The sequence below is a fragment of the Hydra vulgaris genome, chromosome 15 (genome assembly GCF_038396675.1).
Source record: "Hydra vulgaris chromosome 15, alternate assembly HydraT2T_AEP".
Lineage (NCBI taxonomy): Eukaryota > Metazoa > Cnidaria > Hydrozoa > Anthoathecata > Hydridae > Hydra > Hydra vulgaris.
This window is the reverse complement of record NC_088934.1, coordinates 15412501-15425907: the sequence shown is the minus strand read 5'-3', so window position 1 is coordinate 15425907 and position 13407 is coordinate 15412501. Positions and strand designations below refer to the sequence as shown.

The 13407-nt window shown below is 27.7% G+C and overlaps 1 protein-coding gene across 1 annotated transcript in view; it reads right to left on the bottom strand.

The window, feature by feature from the left end:
- The window catches only part of LOC136072014 (lipid scramblase CLPTM1L-like), a 42183-nt gene that overhangs the window by 4422 nt on the left and 24354 nt on the right, over positions 1 to 13407 (bottom strand). Inside the window, exons 8-15 of the mRNA XM_065819864.1 lie at positions 11076 to 11179; positions 10916 to 10981; positions 10730 to 10780; positions 10099 to 10181; positions 9829 to 9863; positions 8744 to 8799; positions 8592 to 8636; positions 5376 to 5491 (exon numbers count right to left, since the gene is read on the bottom strand). Coding sequence (XP_065675936.1) covers positions 5376 to 5491; positions 8592 to 8636; positions 8744 to 8799; positions 9829 to 9863; positions 10099 to 10181; positions 10730 to 10780; positions 10916 to 10981; positions 11076 to 11179 — 556 coding nt within the window. The remainder of the gene's footprint in view (positions 1 to 5375; positions 5492 to 8591; positions 8637 to 8743; positions 8800 to 9828; positions 9864 to 10098; positions 10182 to 10729; positions 10781 to 10915; positions 10982 to 11075; positions 11180 to 13407) is intronic.

The window sequence follows — 13407 nt, the reverse complement described above, 5'->3', positions numbered from 1 at the left end:
ACATTCCCATTCCAAAAGTGAACGTTCACTTGCAATCTGTCATCACAAAAGTCAGAAAAATTGTCAAGTTATTTCGAAAATCGCCCGTCAAAAATGACGTCCTTCAAGAAGAAATTAAGAAAGAGCACGGAAAAGAGGTTTCACTTATTCTTGACTGCAGAACAAGATGGAACAGTCTGCTGTCAATGATTCAACAGTTCCTCAAAGTCAAACATTCAATCAGAAAAGTATTGAAGGACATTAAAATTATAAACAAAAAAATAGTTGATCCTTTTAGTATAAATATTTGTTAAAGTAAAAAATGTTCATTTTATTTTTTAATGTTGATAATTTTTTGCATACACAGATTCTGAGGTTATATTGTTGCACATGTCAGCAACTTGGTAAGAAAAACTTGGTAAGAATTTCTGAACATTCAATGTTCTTTATAAACCAGTTTTTGAAAATTTTAAAATAGGTTACTAAATAATTTTTTTGGCATCGAACTTTAAGTGATTCTAAACCAAGTAACTCTAGTTGATTATGATAAGACAAATTTCTATGGTTCCTAGATTTCTTTGTGAAATATTTTTGGGTACTTTTAACTATTTTAATCAATCCAATTTGGTGTGTGTGGTGTGGTGACCAAACTAGAGAATATTCTAAAATAATTTTATATAGATAGTGGAAGGCCTAACTAGGATACAAGGGTTGTGAGTTTTAAAGCATTTCAAAAATAAGTATGCTCTGTAGTTGGCTTGATGGACGACGTTAGTTTTTTATAGTTAAAATTACAGTCCTAATTGCTACTCTTTTGGGCTAGGAAACCAAATCGAAGTTCAATACAAGTACAATAGGAAACAAAGCCAAAATACAAACCTAACTTAAAGTTATCTTTTATACCTTTGCGTAATGAGGGAGGTGCTATTCTAAGTGCAGAACACATACTACTATCAATTTTTAGTTGTCATATTTCTACCAAAGTAAGAGCCTACTTAGAGCAACAATTAAATCTTGGCTTAAAACCATATCATGGTACAAACTATATAACTTTCATCCAAATAAAGTTTTAAAGAACAATCCAGATTATTAGTTATGGCTGCTAAATCATTGACATATAATAGAAATAATATGGGACCTAACACCCTGTGGAACTCCACTAACAATGTGTATTGGGTTTGATAGAGAACTACTGACCTTGACATGTTGATATATATCGGTGAGAAATACAGAAATCCATTTAAGAAGATTACCACTTATATTATACCATGCAAGTTTAATAAATAGATTGGGAAGTGAGACAGTCAAACACTTTTTAGAAATCAATAAATAAAACATCTGTTAATATCATAATCATTTTTCGGTATCATTGTAACTTTTTTTTCCAAATTTAGTTTTTTTAATTTGCTTTTACAAGTATTTTATGAATTATTTTTAATGATGATTATGAACAATTTATAAATAGATTTTATCAGCTACCAAGCAGATATTTGTAAGCATAGTTTATATTCATAAATAAAACTCAAAAAATGTCAAAAGAACTTTTCGTGGATATTGAATTAATCAGAAAGAAAAAGTTTAATTCTATTTATGAAAAGAATTCTTTTAAACAAATGCTCAATAAACCAATAACTAATGTTAATAGATTTTGTCAAAAATTTATACTGGTTAGTGGAAAAATTATATATATTTTTCTGGATTTATATTCCTATTTGTTGATATTAGTTAAGTTAGAAACAAAACTATTAACATAATGAGTAGTTAATTATTTGTGCATATTTTTTAAATTTATTATCATAATTGCAACTTCATGCATTTCTTGAAAATATTTGGTTTCTATGCGAGGTAATGCTTTTTGGCTCCCAAAAAAAAACAAGAAATGATGACCAAAAAATTCTAGAAATATATGTTTGATGATGTTAATAGGTTCTTTTAGAAAGTATAAACTTAATGAATAAATTGTTTCGATAATATCAATAAAGTTTATAGAATGTAAAAAACTTTTTTTTTTGTTAGATTTAAATTTATTAGTTACAACTACAACTTATATTTATCTTATGATTTTTGTTGAAGTGGAGTTTAATGATATTCAAAACATTCTACCGTTTATAAAAGTGTTGAAAAAATACTCAGATAGCTGATATGTAGACTATCACTAAACTTCAACAACACACTATACATTGTAAATTAGGGGAAAATGGAAAAGTTGGAAAAAAAGCAAGAAATCCTCTGGTTTTTAAATTTATCAAAGTATTTCAAGAAGGAGTAAATTTGAATTACCTTTTTTCCTGTACCTTTTTTCAATGGTCACTAATTGCCAGATATATCAAACACTTGCTATGACACTGTGATAACACATCGCTCAATAAGTCCGTAGGATAGCTAATAAAACAACAACATTTTGATATAATTTGATTTTATTCATCAACATAGTCTCCTTTTAAGGCGATACAGTCATTCCAGCGCTTCTCTAACTTTTCGATACCATGTTTGTAGAACGATTTATCTTTTCCTTCAAAATATGCTTCAGTTTCGGCGATGACCTCCTCATTCGATTCAAATCTCTTTCCCTGGAGCATCCTTTTGAGATCTGAGAACAGCCAATAATCGCTGGGGGCCAAATCAGGCAAGTATGGTGGATGGGGCAACAATTCGAAGTGTAATTTATTCATTTTTACCATTGTTTTCATTGACTTGTGACACGGTGCATTGTCTTGATGAAAGAGAATTTCTTTCTTCTTCATGTGCGGTCGCTTTTCGTCAATTACAGCCTTCAATCGTTCCAATAATGCCATGTAATATTCGCTGTTGATCGTTTTACCTTTCTCAAGATAATCAATGAACAATATACCATGGCTATCCCAAAATATGGAGGCCATAACCTTGCCAGCAGAAGTTTGAGCCTTTGGGCGCCTTTCACCCGCTGGTGTCCACTCAGCCGACTGTCGATTTGACTCAGGAGTGAAATGGTGGATCCATGTTTCATCCATTGTGACGTAGCGACGCAAAAAATCCTTTTTATCTCGGTGAAATAGTGCCAGACATGCTTCAGAATCATCGATTCGTTGTTGTTTTTGGTCCGGTGTTAGCAAACGCGGCACCCATTTCGAACAAAGCTTTCTCATACCCAAATGTTCGTGTAATATTGTAAACACACTGCCTTCTGATATCTTTATGGCCTCGGCAATCTCCTTCAATTTCAATTTGCGGTCGGATAAGACGGTTTTATGGATTTTTTTGATGTTTTCCTCAGTAACTGCCGAATTTGGGCGACCGGAGCGTTCAGCATCATCGGTGTTTGTACGACCACGTTTAAAGTCAGCAAACCACTTTTCAACCATTTGCCTCGATGGAGAGGAGTCCGAATAACACTTATCAAGCCATTGTTTGGTCTGCACCGTGTTTTTTCCCATCAAAAAGCAATGCTTAATGAGCACACGAAATTCTGATTTTTCCATTTTTTTCAATTCACAAAAGTTGATTCAATCGTTCACACACTAACTTGGTAAATAATGGTCCGATTGTCATGAAACTTTGACAGATATCGTTTGAAGGTTGGTACTTTCTAAAAACAATACGGATTCGGTATTTGTGTTGCCATCTATACGTCATCCTACGGACTTATTGAGCGATGTGTTACATGGTTAAAAGTCAAACAACAACTACACAATTCTATGAAAGACTTGGGAAAAAAGTCATCTTTGAGACCATCAGCCTTAGATGACCATATAAATATAGCAATAAGTACACAACTTAATTGTACTTGCTGCAATTTTTTTTTTAATCATTTAAAAATGATAATCTTTTGATAACACTTTTTTGAACTGCCAGTTAATTGTCTTTATATTAACAAATTCATTATAATTAATAGTAACCCATAAATTACTTTATTGTTAACTTATTTATTCTCCAAACAAATGCCAATTAGATGCTAAATAGAAACTTTTGCAAAATACCAAAGATTTCAAAAACTTGAAAGGCATACTTGGAATTGTTGTGGATTGAAGGAACCATAGCATGCATCCTTTCCATCAAATCTTTCTATCATTTATTTTTTGCTAAACGCAACAAGCTGAAACTATTTGAAGGTGTTTAACTAAATTTCCATTTGTGTTTGTTACATGTGATTTACTAAACTAAGAAAGAAAAGGTTTTATTAGAGGGATAAGCTTCAAGTTAAGTATGTTTATTAATGGAACACATTTCTAAAAAGGTGAAAGTGCTTATAAATTTATGCAAAACTGTAAAAAACTATGACTTTTTATGCTACCTCCAATAATTTTTATACTACCCCTTAAAAAACTATTGCTAAAATGCAATTAGTGATACTAAGTATACTAAAGGTAATGAAAAAACATAATGAAAAATAGCCTATATTCTTATGAAGAATAATGGAAGAATTAACATTTCTTGAAATTGTTTGAAGGGCTGTTTTGTCAGAAACTTTTATCAACTGGGTACCAATGGCCTCAAATTTAGTACAAGAAAATGACTCCACATTTTAAGGAAAAATCCTCAGTTACTAAATAGGGAAAAAAAGCATTTTGCAACATGATTTCTTAGAGAAAAAAAAGTTTTAAGACAAAATTTGGGCTTGATTGTGAGATTAATTATGCATAGCATAATTACATTACTATAATTTTTAAAACTTATCAATGTAACTTTAATTTGCCTGTCTTGACTTCAATATCCAAATACAAGGTGACCCACATTTTAAACATGATATTTAACCATGCTAGCAGGAATATATCTACTATAGCTCAGATCATTTGAGTTGCAATTCGCTCCAGCAAAATTTATTATTTTAAAATAGAAATTTTAGACAACCATCTTCTAGTTTTTTAAGTGGAAGTAATTTTAATCTCTTAAAATTATTTCCACTGATTAAAATTATTTCCAATGTTAAAATTATTTCCACTGACAAAACTGTAAAAATTCAATTTTTGCTTGTATACATATACATATATATATGAAAGTAATACATATATATGAAAGAGCCCTCAGAATTATAGTCGACATTTGGCAACGCCGACCTAACAGTTTATGAATTATCAGCGCTCAGAATTAATAAAATCAGCCCACACTATTAGGAAAAATATGGTAGGCAAAAAGTTGCCAACCTTATTTTTCCTAGTTCTAAAGGCTAAAATGTCAAACCACTGTAGAAGTGAAACATATGTTTCATATGTATATCAATACTAAAATTATACTACATATGTTTAATCACAGCTGAAAATTTATTAAATTTAATTACTGTTAAAAAGATGTTTAATCAATGATGAAAATGTGCCATATATTATGCCATACATAACACTGCTGAGAATATGTTACAATGACTTAATCTTGTGTACTAGCATCTTAAATTATTTTTTTTATAACATTAAAAAAAATCATACCATTTTTGATAAAGATAAACAAGAAAAACTGCATCATCACGAAAACAAGCCAATCGATGAGCTGTAGGCATAACAATGATGAAAGCAAATATATCATCAATAAAGGTATTGAAAGCCTAACAATACATGAAATTGTGTAAAAACATATATATATGTATATATATATATATATATATATATATATATATATATATATATATATATATATATATATATATATAAGCATTAGTGAAAATTATAACAAAAACTATCAATCATTATCATTCAAAAATTATCAGTCAACAAAGAAAATATATATATTCAATATGGAAAAAGAACTTATATGTAATTATTCTGTTCATTATAAGCAATTTTATGCAACTCTTTAAAGAATATTGTCAAACTAACATATAAACTAATTAAATAATTATGGATAACAGTTAGGTTGAGAAGAAAGTAGAACATAAAATAACTTAAAAGTTTGTAAACCTATTTTTTATTCAAAACATTTTACTGTATGTTTTTTTGTATTCTTTTGATAAAACTAAATTGGTATTGTCATGTTAGCTGTAGAGAAATTTTTTTTGCTATGCAAAATAAAAATTGGGTCTTAATCAAATATGGTTACTCTTAAATGTTTGAAAAAAAACAAAACAACTAAATATGTTACTATTTAAAAAAATTTTTTTGTTGATGCACTGTATATATATATATATATATATATATATATATATATATATATATATATATATATATATATATATATATATATATATATATATATATATATATATATAGTATGCGACAAAAGTGTTTATATGTTTTTGAAAAATATTCTTTTTTGAAATAAATGATTGAAATACATGTTTATATATCAATATATATATACCAAAATAAAGGTAATTCATTGTAGTTTCATGTTTTGAGCCTGAATTTAAATGAACGAGAAGTGTTTATAGCAAATTATTTATTGAAACAAAATGTCAGATGTAAACAGTTTTGTCGCGATTTATGCTATTATTAATTTTAATGCGAAATTAATACTTTGTGGCTAAATTTTTCATTTGTTTAAATAAAATATATCTCAATTAGTAATAAACGGTTTATTTAAACTTAAAATTCGTAATGTAAACAACAGAAAAATTATAATTGAAAGAATGAAGAAAGTGTCGAAAGAAATTGAAAATTTAGCTGTTCAGAAACTTAAATCAGGATTGTCTCTTCGTGAGATAGGACGAGAACTTAATATGTCTTATTGTTTAGTCTATAAAATTAAGAAGCGAAACGATATAGAGGAGAAATGCAACAAAAATGGACGCAAGAAAATTTTCACTACTCGAGATCAGAGAACAATTTCTAGATTAATCATGACAAATAAAGCAAAATCAGCACAAGATGTAAAGAAACAATTAAATAATGCTCAAGGTACAGTGGTAAGTACTCGAACAGTGCAGAGAGAACTCAAGAGAATTGGATTCAAGGCAAAAAAGAAGATCAAGAAGCCACTACTAACACCGAAACATCGTAAACAACGATTGGAATTTGCAAAGAAGTATGAAAACTGGACTTTTGCTGAGTGGAGTAAGGTAATTTGGACAGACGAAAGCAAGATTAACTTGATTGGCTCTGATGGCATTCGATATGTATGGAAAAAAACTGGAGAAGGAATTTCTGATCGTGACTTTATTCCAACAGTAAAATATGGCGGCGGAAAGTTGTTGTTTTGGGGATGTTTCTCTTCGTCTGGTGTTGGTAAAATTGTAAAAATTGATGGAATAATGGACGCGAAACATTATATTGACATTTTAAACAATGGCTATTTGCCTAGTTTACGAGGATGGCGAAAGCAAATTCGTTCGACACTTTTTATGCAAGACAATGATCCAAAGCACAAGGTAAAAATCACATTAGAATTCCTAAATTCGAAGAAATTTAAGATCCTAGAGTGGCCTGCACGAAGTCTTAACCCGATCGTCAATCCTGCGTCAAGATCTTAACCCGATCCTGCGTCACGATCCTGCGTCAAGATCTTAATCCGATCAAGAATCTTTGGTCTATTGTGAAGAATCGAGTTTATAATTATGAAACAAGAGCAGCCAGTCGACAAGAATTATGGGAACGAGTTGAGTATGTTTGGAGTTCGATAACTGTTGAAGAATGCAAGAAGTTGATTGGTAGCATGCCTGCGAGAATTGCAGCAGTCATTAGAAGTCGTGGAGGCTACACAAAGTATTAATTTCGCATTAAAATTAATAATAGCATAAATCGCGACAAAACTGTTTACATCTGACATTTTGTTTCAATAAATAATTTGCTATAAACACTTCTCATTCATTTAAATTCATGCTCAAAACATGAAACTACAATGAATTACCTTTATTTTGATATATATATATTGATATATAAACATGTATTTCAATCACTTATTTTAAAAAAGAATATTTTTCAAAAACATGTAAACACTTTTGTCGCATACTGTATATATATATATATATATATATATATATATATATATATATATATATATATATATATATATATATATAACTCTTATATGTTGTCAGAAAGTTTTTTCCGTATTTTGTTGACAAAAAGTAAAAATTAAAATGCAAGACCGGAATTTTTTTTGTCGATATAGCAGTACTCCGTTGCGAGTCAGGCTATTTGTCAGTCGATGTAGCAACACTTTGTTGCGAGTCAGGCTATAAGATAGTCGATGTAGCAACACTTCGCGCATGATTTACAGTAAAAAAAATAAATAATAAAAAACATTTTGTTAAAAAAAATAAAAATAAAAACATTTTATTAAAAAAAATAAAAATAAAAACATTTTATTAAAAATAATAAAAATAAAAACATTGTTTATATTGCTAAAAACATTCAGAATGTTTTAAAAACTGGTCAATTAAATTTGCGTTTTTGCAGTTTTTTTAAGAAACGATTAATTTGTAATTAAATTATTGGTTTTTTCTTTCTGACAACATGCAAATGTTGGACGAAAGTCAAAAGTAATTAAAAGTAATTAAAAGTGATGTATTGTATAAGTGTTGGCATAAGAATCATTTTTTTCCTTCCGTACTCCCAAATGCAACAAACTATATATATATATATATATATATATATATATATATATATATATATATATATATATATATATATATATATATACCATTTTTTAACGTCAAACATTGCGAAAACCTTTTACACAAATAAATGACCTTATAAAAATATAACTACCTTATACATAAAGGCTCTCCAAGGAAGATGAGCAACAGATTTTAGCTAAACATGAATACAAAAAATTGATTCAAAATCAAGAAGTGTAAAAAAATTTCATTTTATAACAATAAAAAAAAATAAAGGTTTTCAAATAATGTAATATTTCTAACCTTGTAATTAAGGAACAACTGAGGTAACATAAACAAGAAGCCAAATGCATAAACACCTAAAAATTATATATATATATATATATGTGACCCATCTGACCAAAACCAGTCACATGCATAAAGTTTTAAGTTTTGAGTGTGATACATATTTGAAAAGGTATAATATTCTGCTTTAAAATGATGCAAAAATTATTGCTCTAGCTTAACCCTAGCCAAAGTTATGAGCAAAAATGTAATATCTATATTAAAATTTTAAAACAAGGAATTATTGGAGCACCAGAATTTGGTAACGGACGAATTTGATTGTACAAATACCATTGCCGCTATAATGGAAGTCCTGGTGGTACAATAAAAAAATTGCTCTGATTGGTCAAATTTCAAATGAGACAAAGAAACACGTGTACACCATTGAATAGCTAAAGAGGTCAGATTTCTAACCATACCAAAATGTCAAGGTTATTATTGCGCTAGGCAGTCATGTTTATTACTGAAAGTGGACCAATTTAATGAGTAATCACAGAAATTTTAAGACAATAGCCTCACAAAAATCACCAAATTAACCATCAAAAAATTATTTTTAATAAAAGTTTAGTTCGAATAGCAAAGAAAAGTTAATTATGTAAACAATTATGCAAAAAAATAAATGATAATAAAAATTGAATTTTTGATGTGTTTTGATGGTTTTCTCAATATAACTTAACACGATATCCGACTGGTTTTGGTCAGATGCGTCATATATATATATATATATATATATATATATATATATATATATATATATATATATATATATATATATATATATATATATATATATATATATATATATATATATATATATATATATATATATATATATATACATATATATAAAACATATTACTAAAGCAGGAAAAATCTTTTAACTGTAGACAACTTATTAATTGTTCTAGTTTTAATTTTAAACATTTAATACATTTTTTTTTATTCTCCAATTTTTACATAAAGTTTTTTGAACACTTTTTTTTAAACACTTTTTGACTTTCAAATATGTATTCTTTATTATTAACCAAGCTTTTTATTAGTCTAGAAAGAAAAAATATACTTACCATTAACCAAGCTTCTTACCAGCCAAGAGTACCAACTGAAATATTTAAAAAAAAATTAACAACTTTTAAAGAAAAACTTTTAGATGTAAAAATATTTATAAATCAATAAACAATATATCACAACAAACGCTCTCAATAGTTTAGATAAAAAAAACATGTTAGTCCAAAATACTTATAAAAAAACTTTATTAAAATTAGTGTGATATATAAATTAATACAAACTCAAAACCCATTATATGGCAGATGTTTTAATGAATGTATACTAAACACCTTTTATGTGGTTGATATATCAAAGAATATATTGCTCCAGCTATAAGTAGTGGGTAAAGAGCATATGATAAGTATCTCATTGCCTAAAAAAAGAAAATTTTAAACTAAACATTTTTGAAAAAACAATTTTTTGATTTAAAAGTTTAACAAGTAAAGTTAAAAACAAATTTTTAAAACCCAATGCTTTTTATATGTTATTAAAACACAAATTTTGCAATCAATTTTTTCAGATGATACTATTTTATTTTATTAACATTCGGCTGTATGTGTGTAAAAAACAAAAAAAATTAAGGAAGAAGCAGGTCTTGAACCTCAGACATTTTGTTTACGAAGACAACACCTCATCCAAATAAGCTAAACGCGCATATAAGTAGGTGCAAACAATATACTTATTTTAAAAATTCTTCTTCTTCTTCCTACATAAAAAATAAATTTAATTAAAATTAACTAAATCAATTGACTTATTGCAGAACTAATTATTGAATATTGTATTGTCATCAAGCAAGAGTATGTATGCACAATTTGAAGAAAATATATCATCAGGAAGTGACTCAAAAATTGATTGCAAGATTTGATGTTAACAGACAGACAGAGACGAGGAGTTAATAAAAGCATTGGGAAAAAATCAGACCTGTTCATCAATTTCGTTCGTTTCTAATTCAGACTTAGATTTTGTCCCAAACTAAATTTTTAAAAAGATTAGAAAAATTATACAAGAATTAATATAAAAAATCTAATTATACTTTTAAAAGATTCAAAGTGATCCAGTAAAAAAATTAAAATAATATACCAGGAGATTTGGGAATAAAAAATATACCTGAACATTTGGAAATGTAGTCTTCCATTCTATTTTTATTTTTAATGCTTTGGTAACTTTCCAAAACTATATATACAAAAAAACAAAAACAAATAAAATTACTAAAAGTTATTTATGAAAAAAAAAAAGACTTGTTCAATCTTGTTAAACCAAAAATTACTTCTATGACAGTTCCAACACCAGCAGGAACCAGCACCAAGAGGCTTGTTTTTTCATCAAGCAAATACAAAAATATAATGGTTGTTGAAACACATCTCCAAACAACTAAAAATTAAAAATGAAACTATGACACTTGATTTACTATTTATTGTAAATTAGTTTTTTAGTACGATAAGACTTGATGAATAGAGACATTAGGGTAAAAAAAACATTCAAGTGAATAGTAACATTAAGGTGAATAGGGACATTGGGGTGAATAGAAACATTGGAGTGAATAGGAAGATTGAGGTAAATAGAGATATTTGGGGTGAATAGGGACATTTACAAAAAAGTTTTATAACCTTTAAAAACTATTTAGTTAAAAATTCTAAACTTTATTATTTGTAAATAATGTTTTTTTTGTCATCTGTCAACATCAATAATATTCAAATGTTGAAACATGTCTAACTTTAGTAATCAAACATCTTAGTGTAAAACCATTTAATTTTTGTAATGCAAACCAAAATGCACAAAGATTGTTTATTGTATTTTATTAAAATACCAACCTAAGCAATTTCATTACTGGTTTTTTTATTGGACTTAATTCTATTAGAGTATTAATTCATTATATTTTTCATATTGGAGTAATTTGTTTATTACCAGTCATTAATAATCTCATTTGGGGTGAACAGGAATAAGTAGTCAGGTGAATGGAGTTAAGTAGAAGGATTATTAGAGACAAATAGTGGAATAAACTGTGTAGTGATAGTAGTGGGGCAACAAATTCAAGTTAATGTTGAGTATAACTTGTCTTTATTGCAATTACCATTCATAAGTAGATAAAAAATTTTAAGTATCTTATATAAGGCAATTTAAATATTATAGATCAAAAAAGATATTTTCAGCATTATTAATATTATTACACAGAATTCAAAATTTGAAGAAAGACATTGAGACAAATAAGAAATAAGTCATTACTATTTAGATGTGTTATGAGAAAAGACACAAAATAAATATTAAGGGCATATTTATAGCTGAAATATAAATCTATAAAAAACTTATTTTAAAGAATTTACGTTAAAAACTAAGAAGATTTATCTATACTCTAAATTGTAAAATTCTTGCAAACAAAAAGATCAACTCTAGAAGGGAACTTTTTTTATTGAAAGAACTTTTTATATTAGATAAAACAACTGAAGCAGATGTACATGAAAGCTTTTTCATGACATCTTCATTTAGCTTGATTTTTGAATTTTTATGGAAATATTCCCTACATATATAAAATTCTTCAAGCTACTCGAGTTTCTTCACTATTACCAAAAGTACTTACAAGCCATGAATTAAGATCTTGTAAAGACTATGTTGTTTAACTATTACCACTATTACCAAAAGTACTTACAAGCAATGAATTAAGATCTTGTGAAGACCATGTTGTTTAAAAAGAGCTTTCTCTGAACCTTCACTTGCTTTCCATTTTTTGATTAATATTTTATATGAAACATAAAAAACACCTAAAAAATCTTACTCATGCAGCCCATTCAATATAATATAATATATAATTCAAATGCTGTTGAGATAGAGCGCCAGGCAATATCTATGACAGCCAACACAATAATTGTCTAAAAATTTAACTGCAATCTATTTTTCTTGTTCAATATTATCTGCAAGTCAATCAGTTTCAGTCTAAATTTAAACTCTTTGACTGATGTAGACTCCACTACTGATTCTGGTAAATTATTCCATTCAAAGACAACCCTGTTTGTAAAGAAGTGTTGTCTACTTTAACAACTTTTAACAAACTCTAATTTTACACGATGTTTATAACCTCTATTATTGGATGCTGGACCTGGTGTATTGATTGATTGCATTTTTATCCGGACATTCTTCATATCAATAGATTTAAAACCTTTATATAATTTATATTGTTGTATAAGGTCACCTCTTAGTCTTCGAACTTCTAAAGTTGTTAATTCTAATATTTTTAGTTTTTGATTAAATACCTGATGTCTTAATTCTGGTATCAACTTAGTTGCTCTTCTTTGAACTTTTTCAAGTTCTTTGATATCTTTTTTATAATAGAGATTCCAAGCTTGAATTGCAAACTCCAAATGAGATCTAACCTATGTGCAATAAAGCATTTTCATGAGATGTTTATCTTTTTACCTAAAAGTATTATTAAAATATTGCAAGCATATTGTTTGCTTTACTGGCAGCATTCCTTACTTGTCTTTCCCATTTCAAATCCTTGGATATATAAATACTTAAACCCTTTTCAAGAGTAGATTTTTCAATTTCTTTTAGTTCACCATCATTTTTCATGAAATAAGAATAACTTTTATTACTTGTACCAAAAT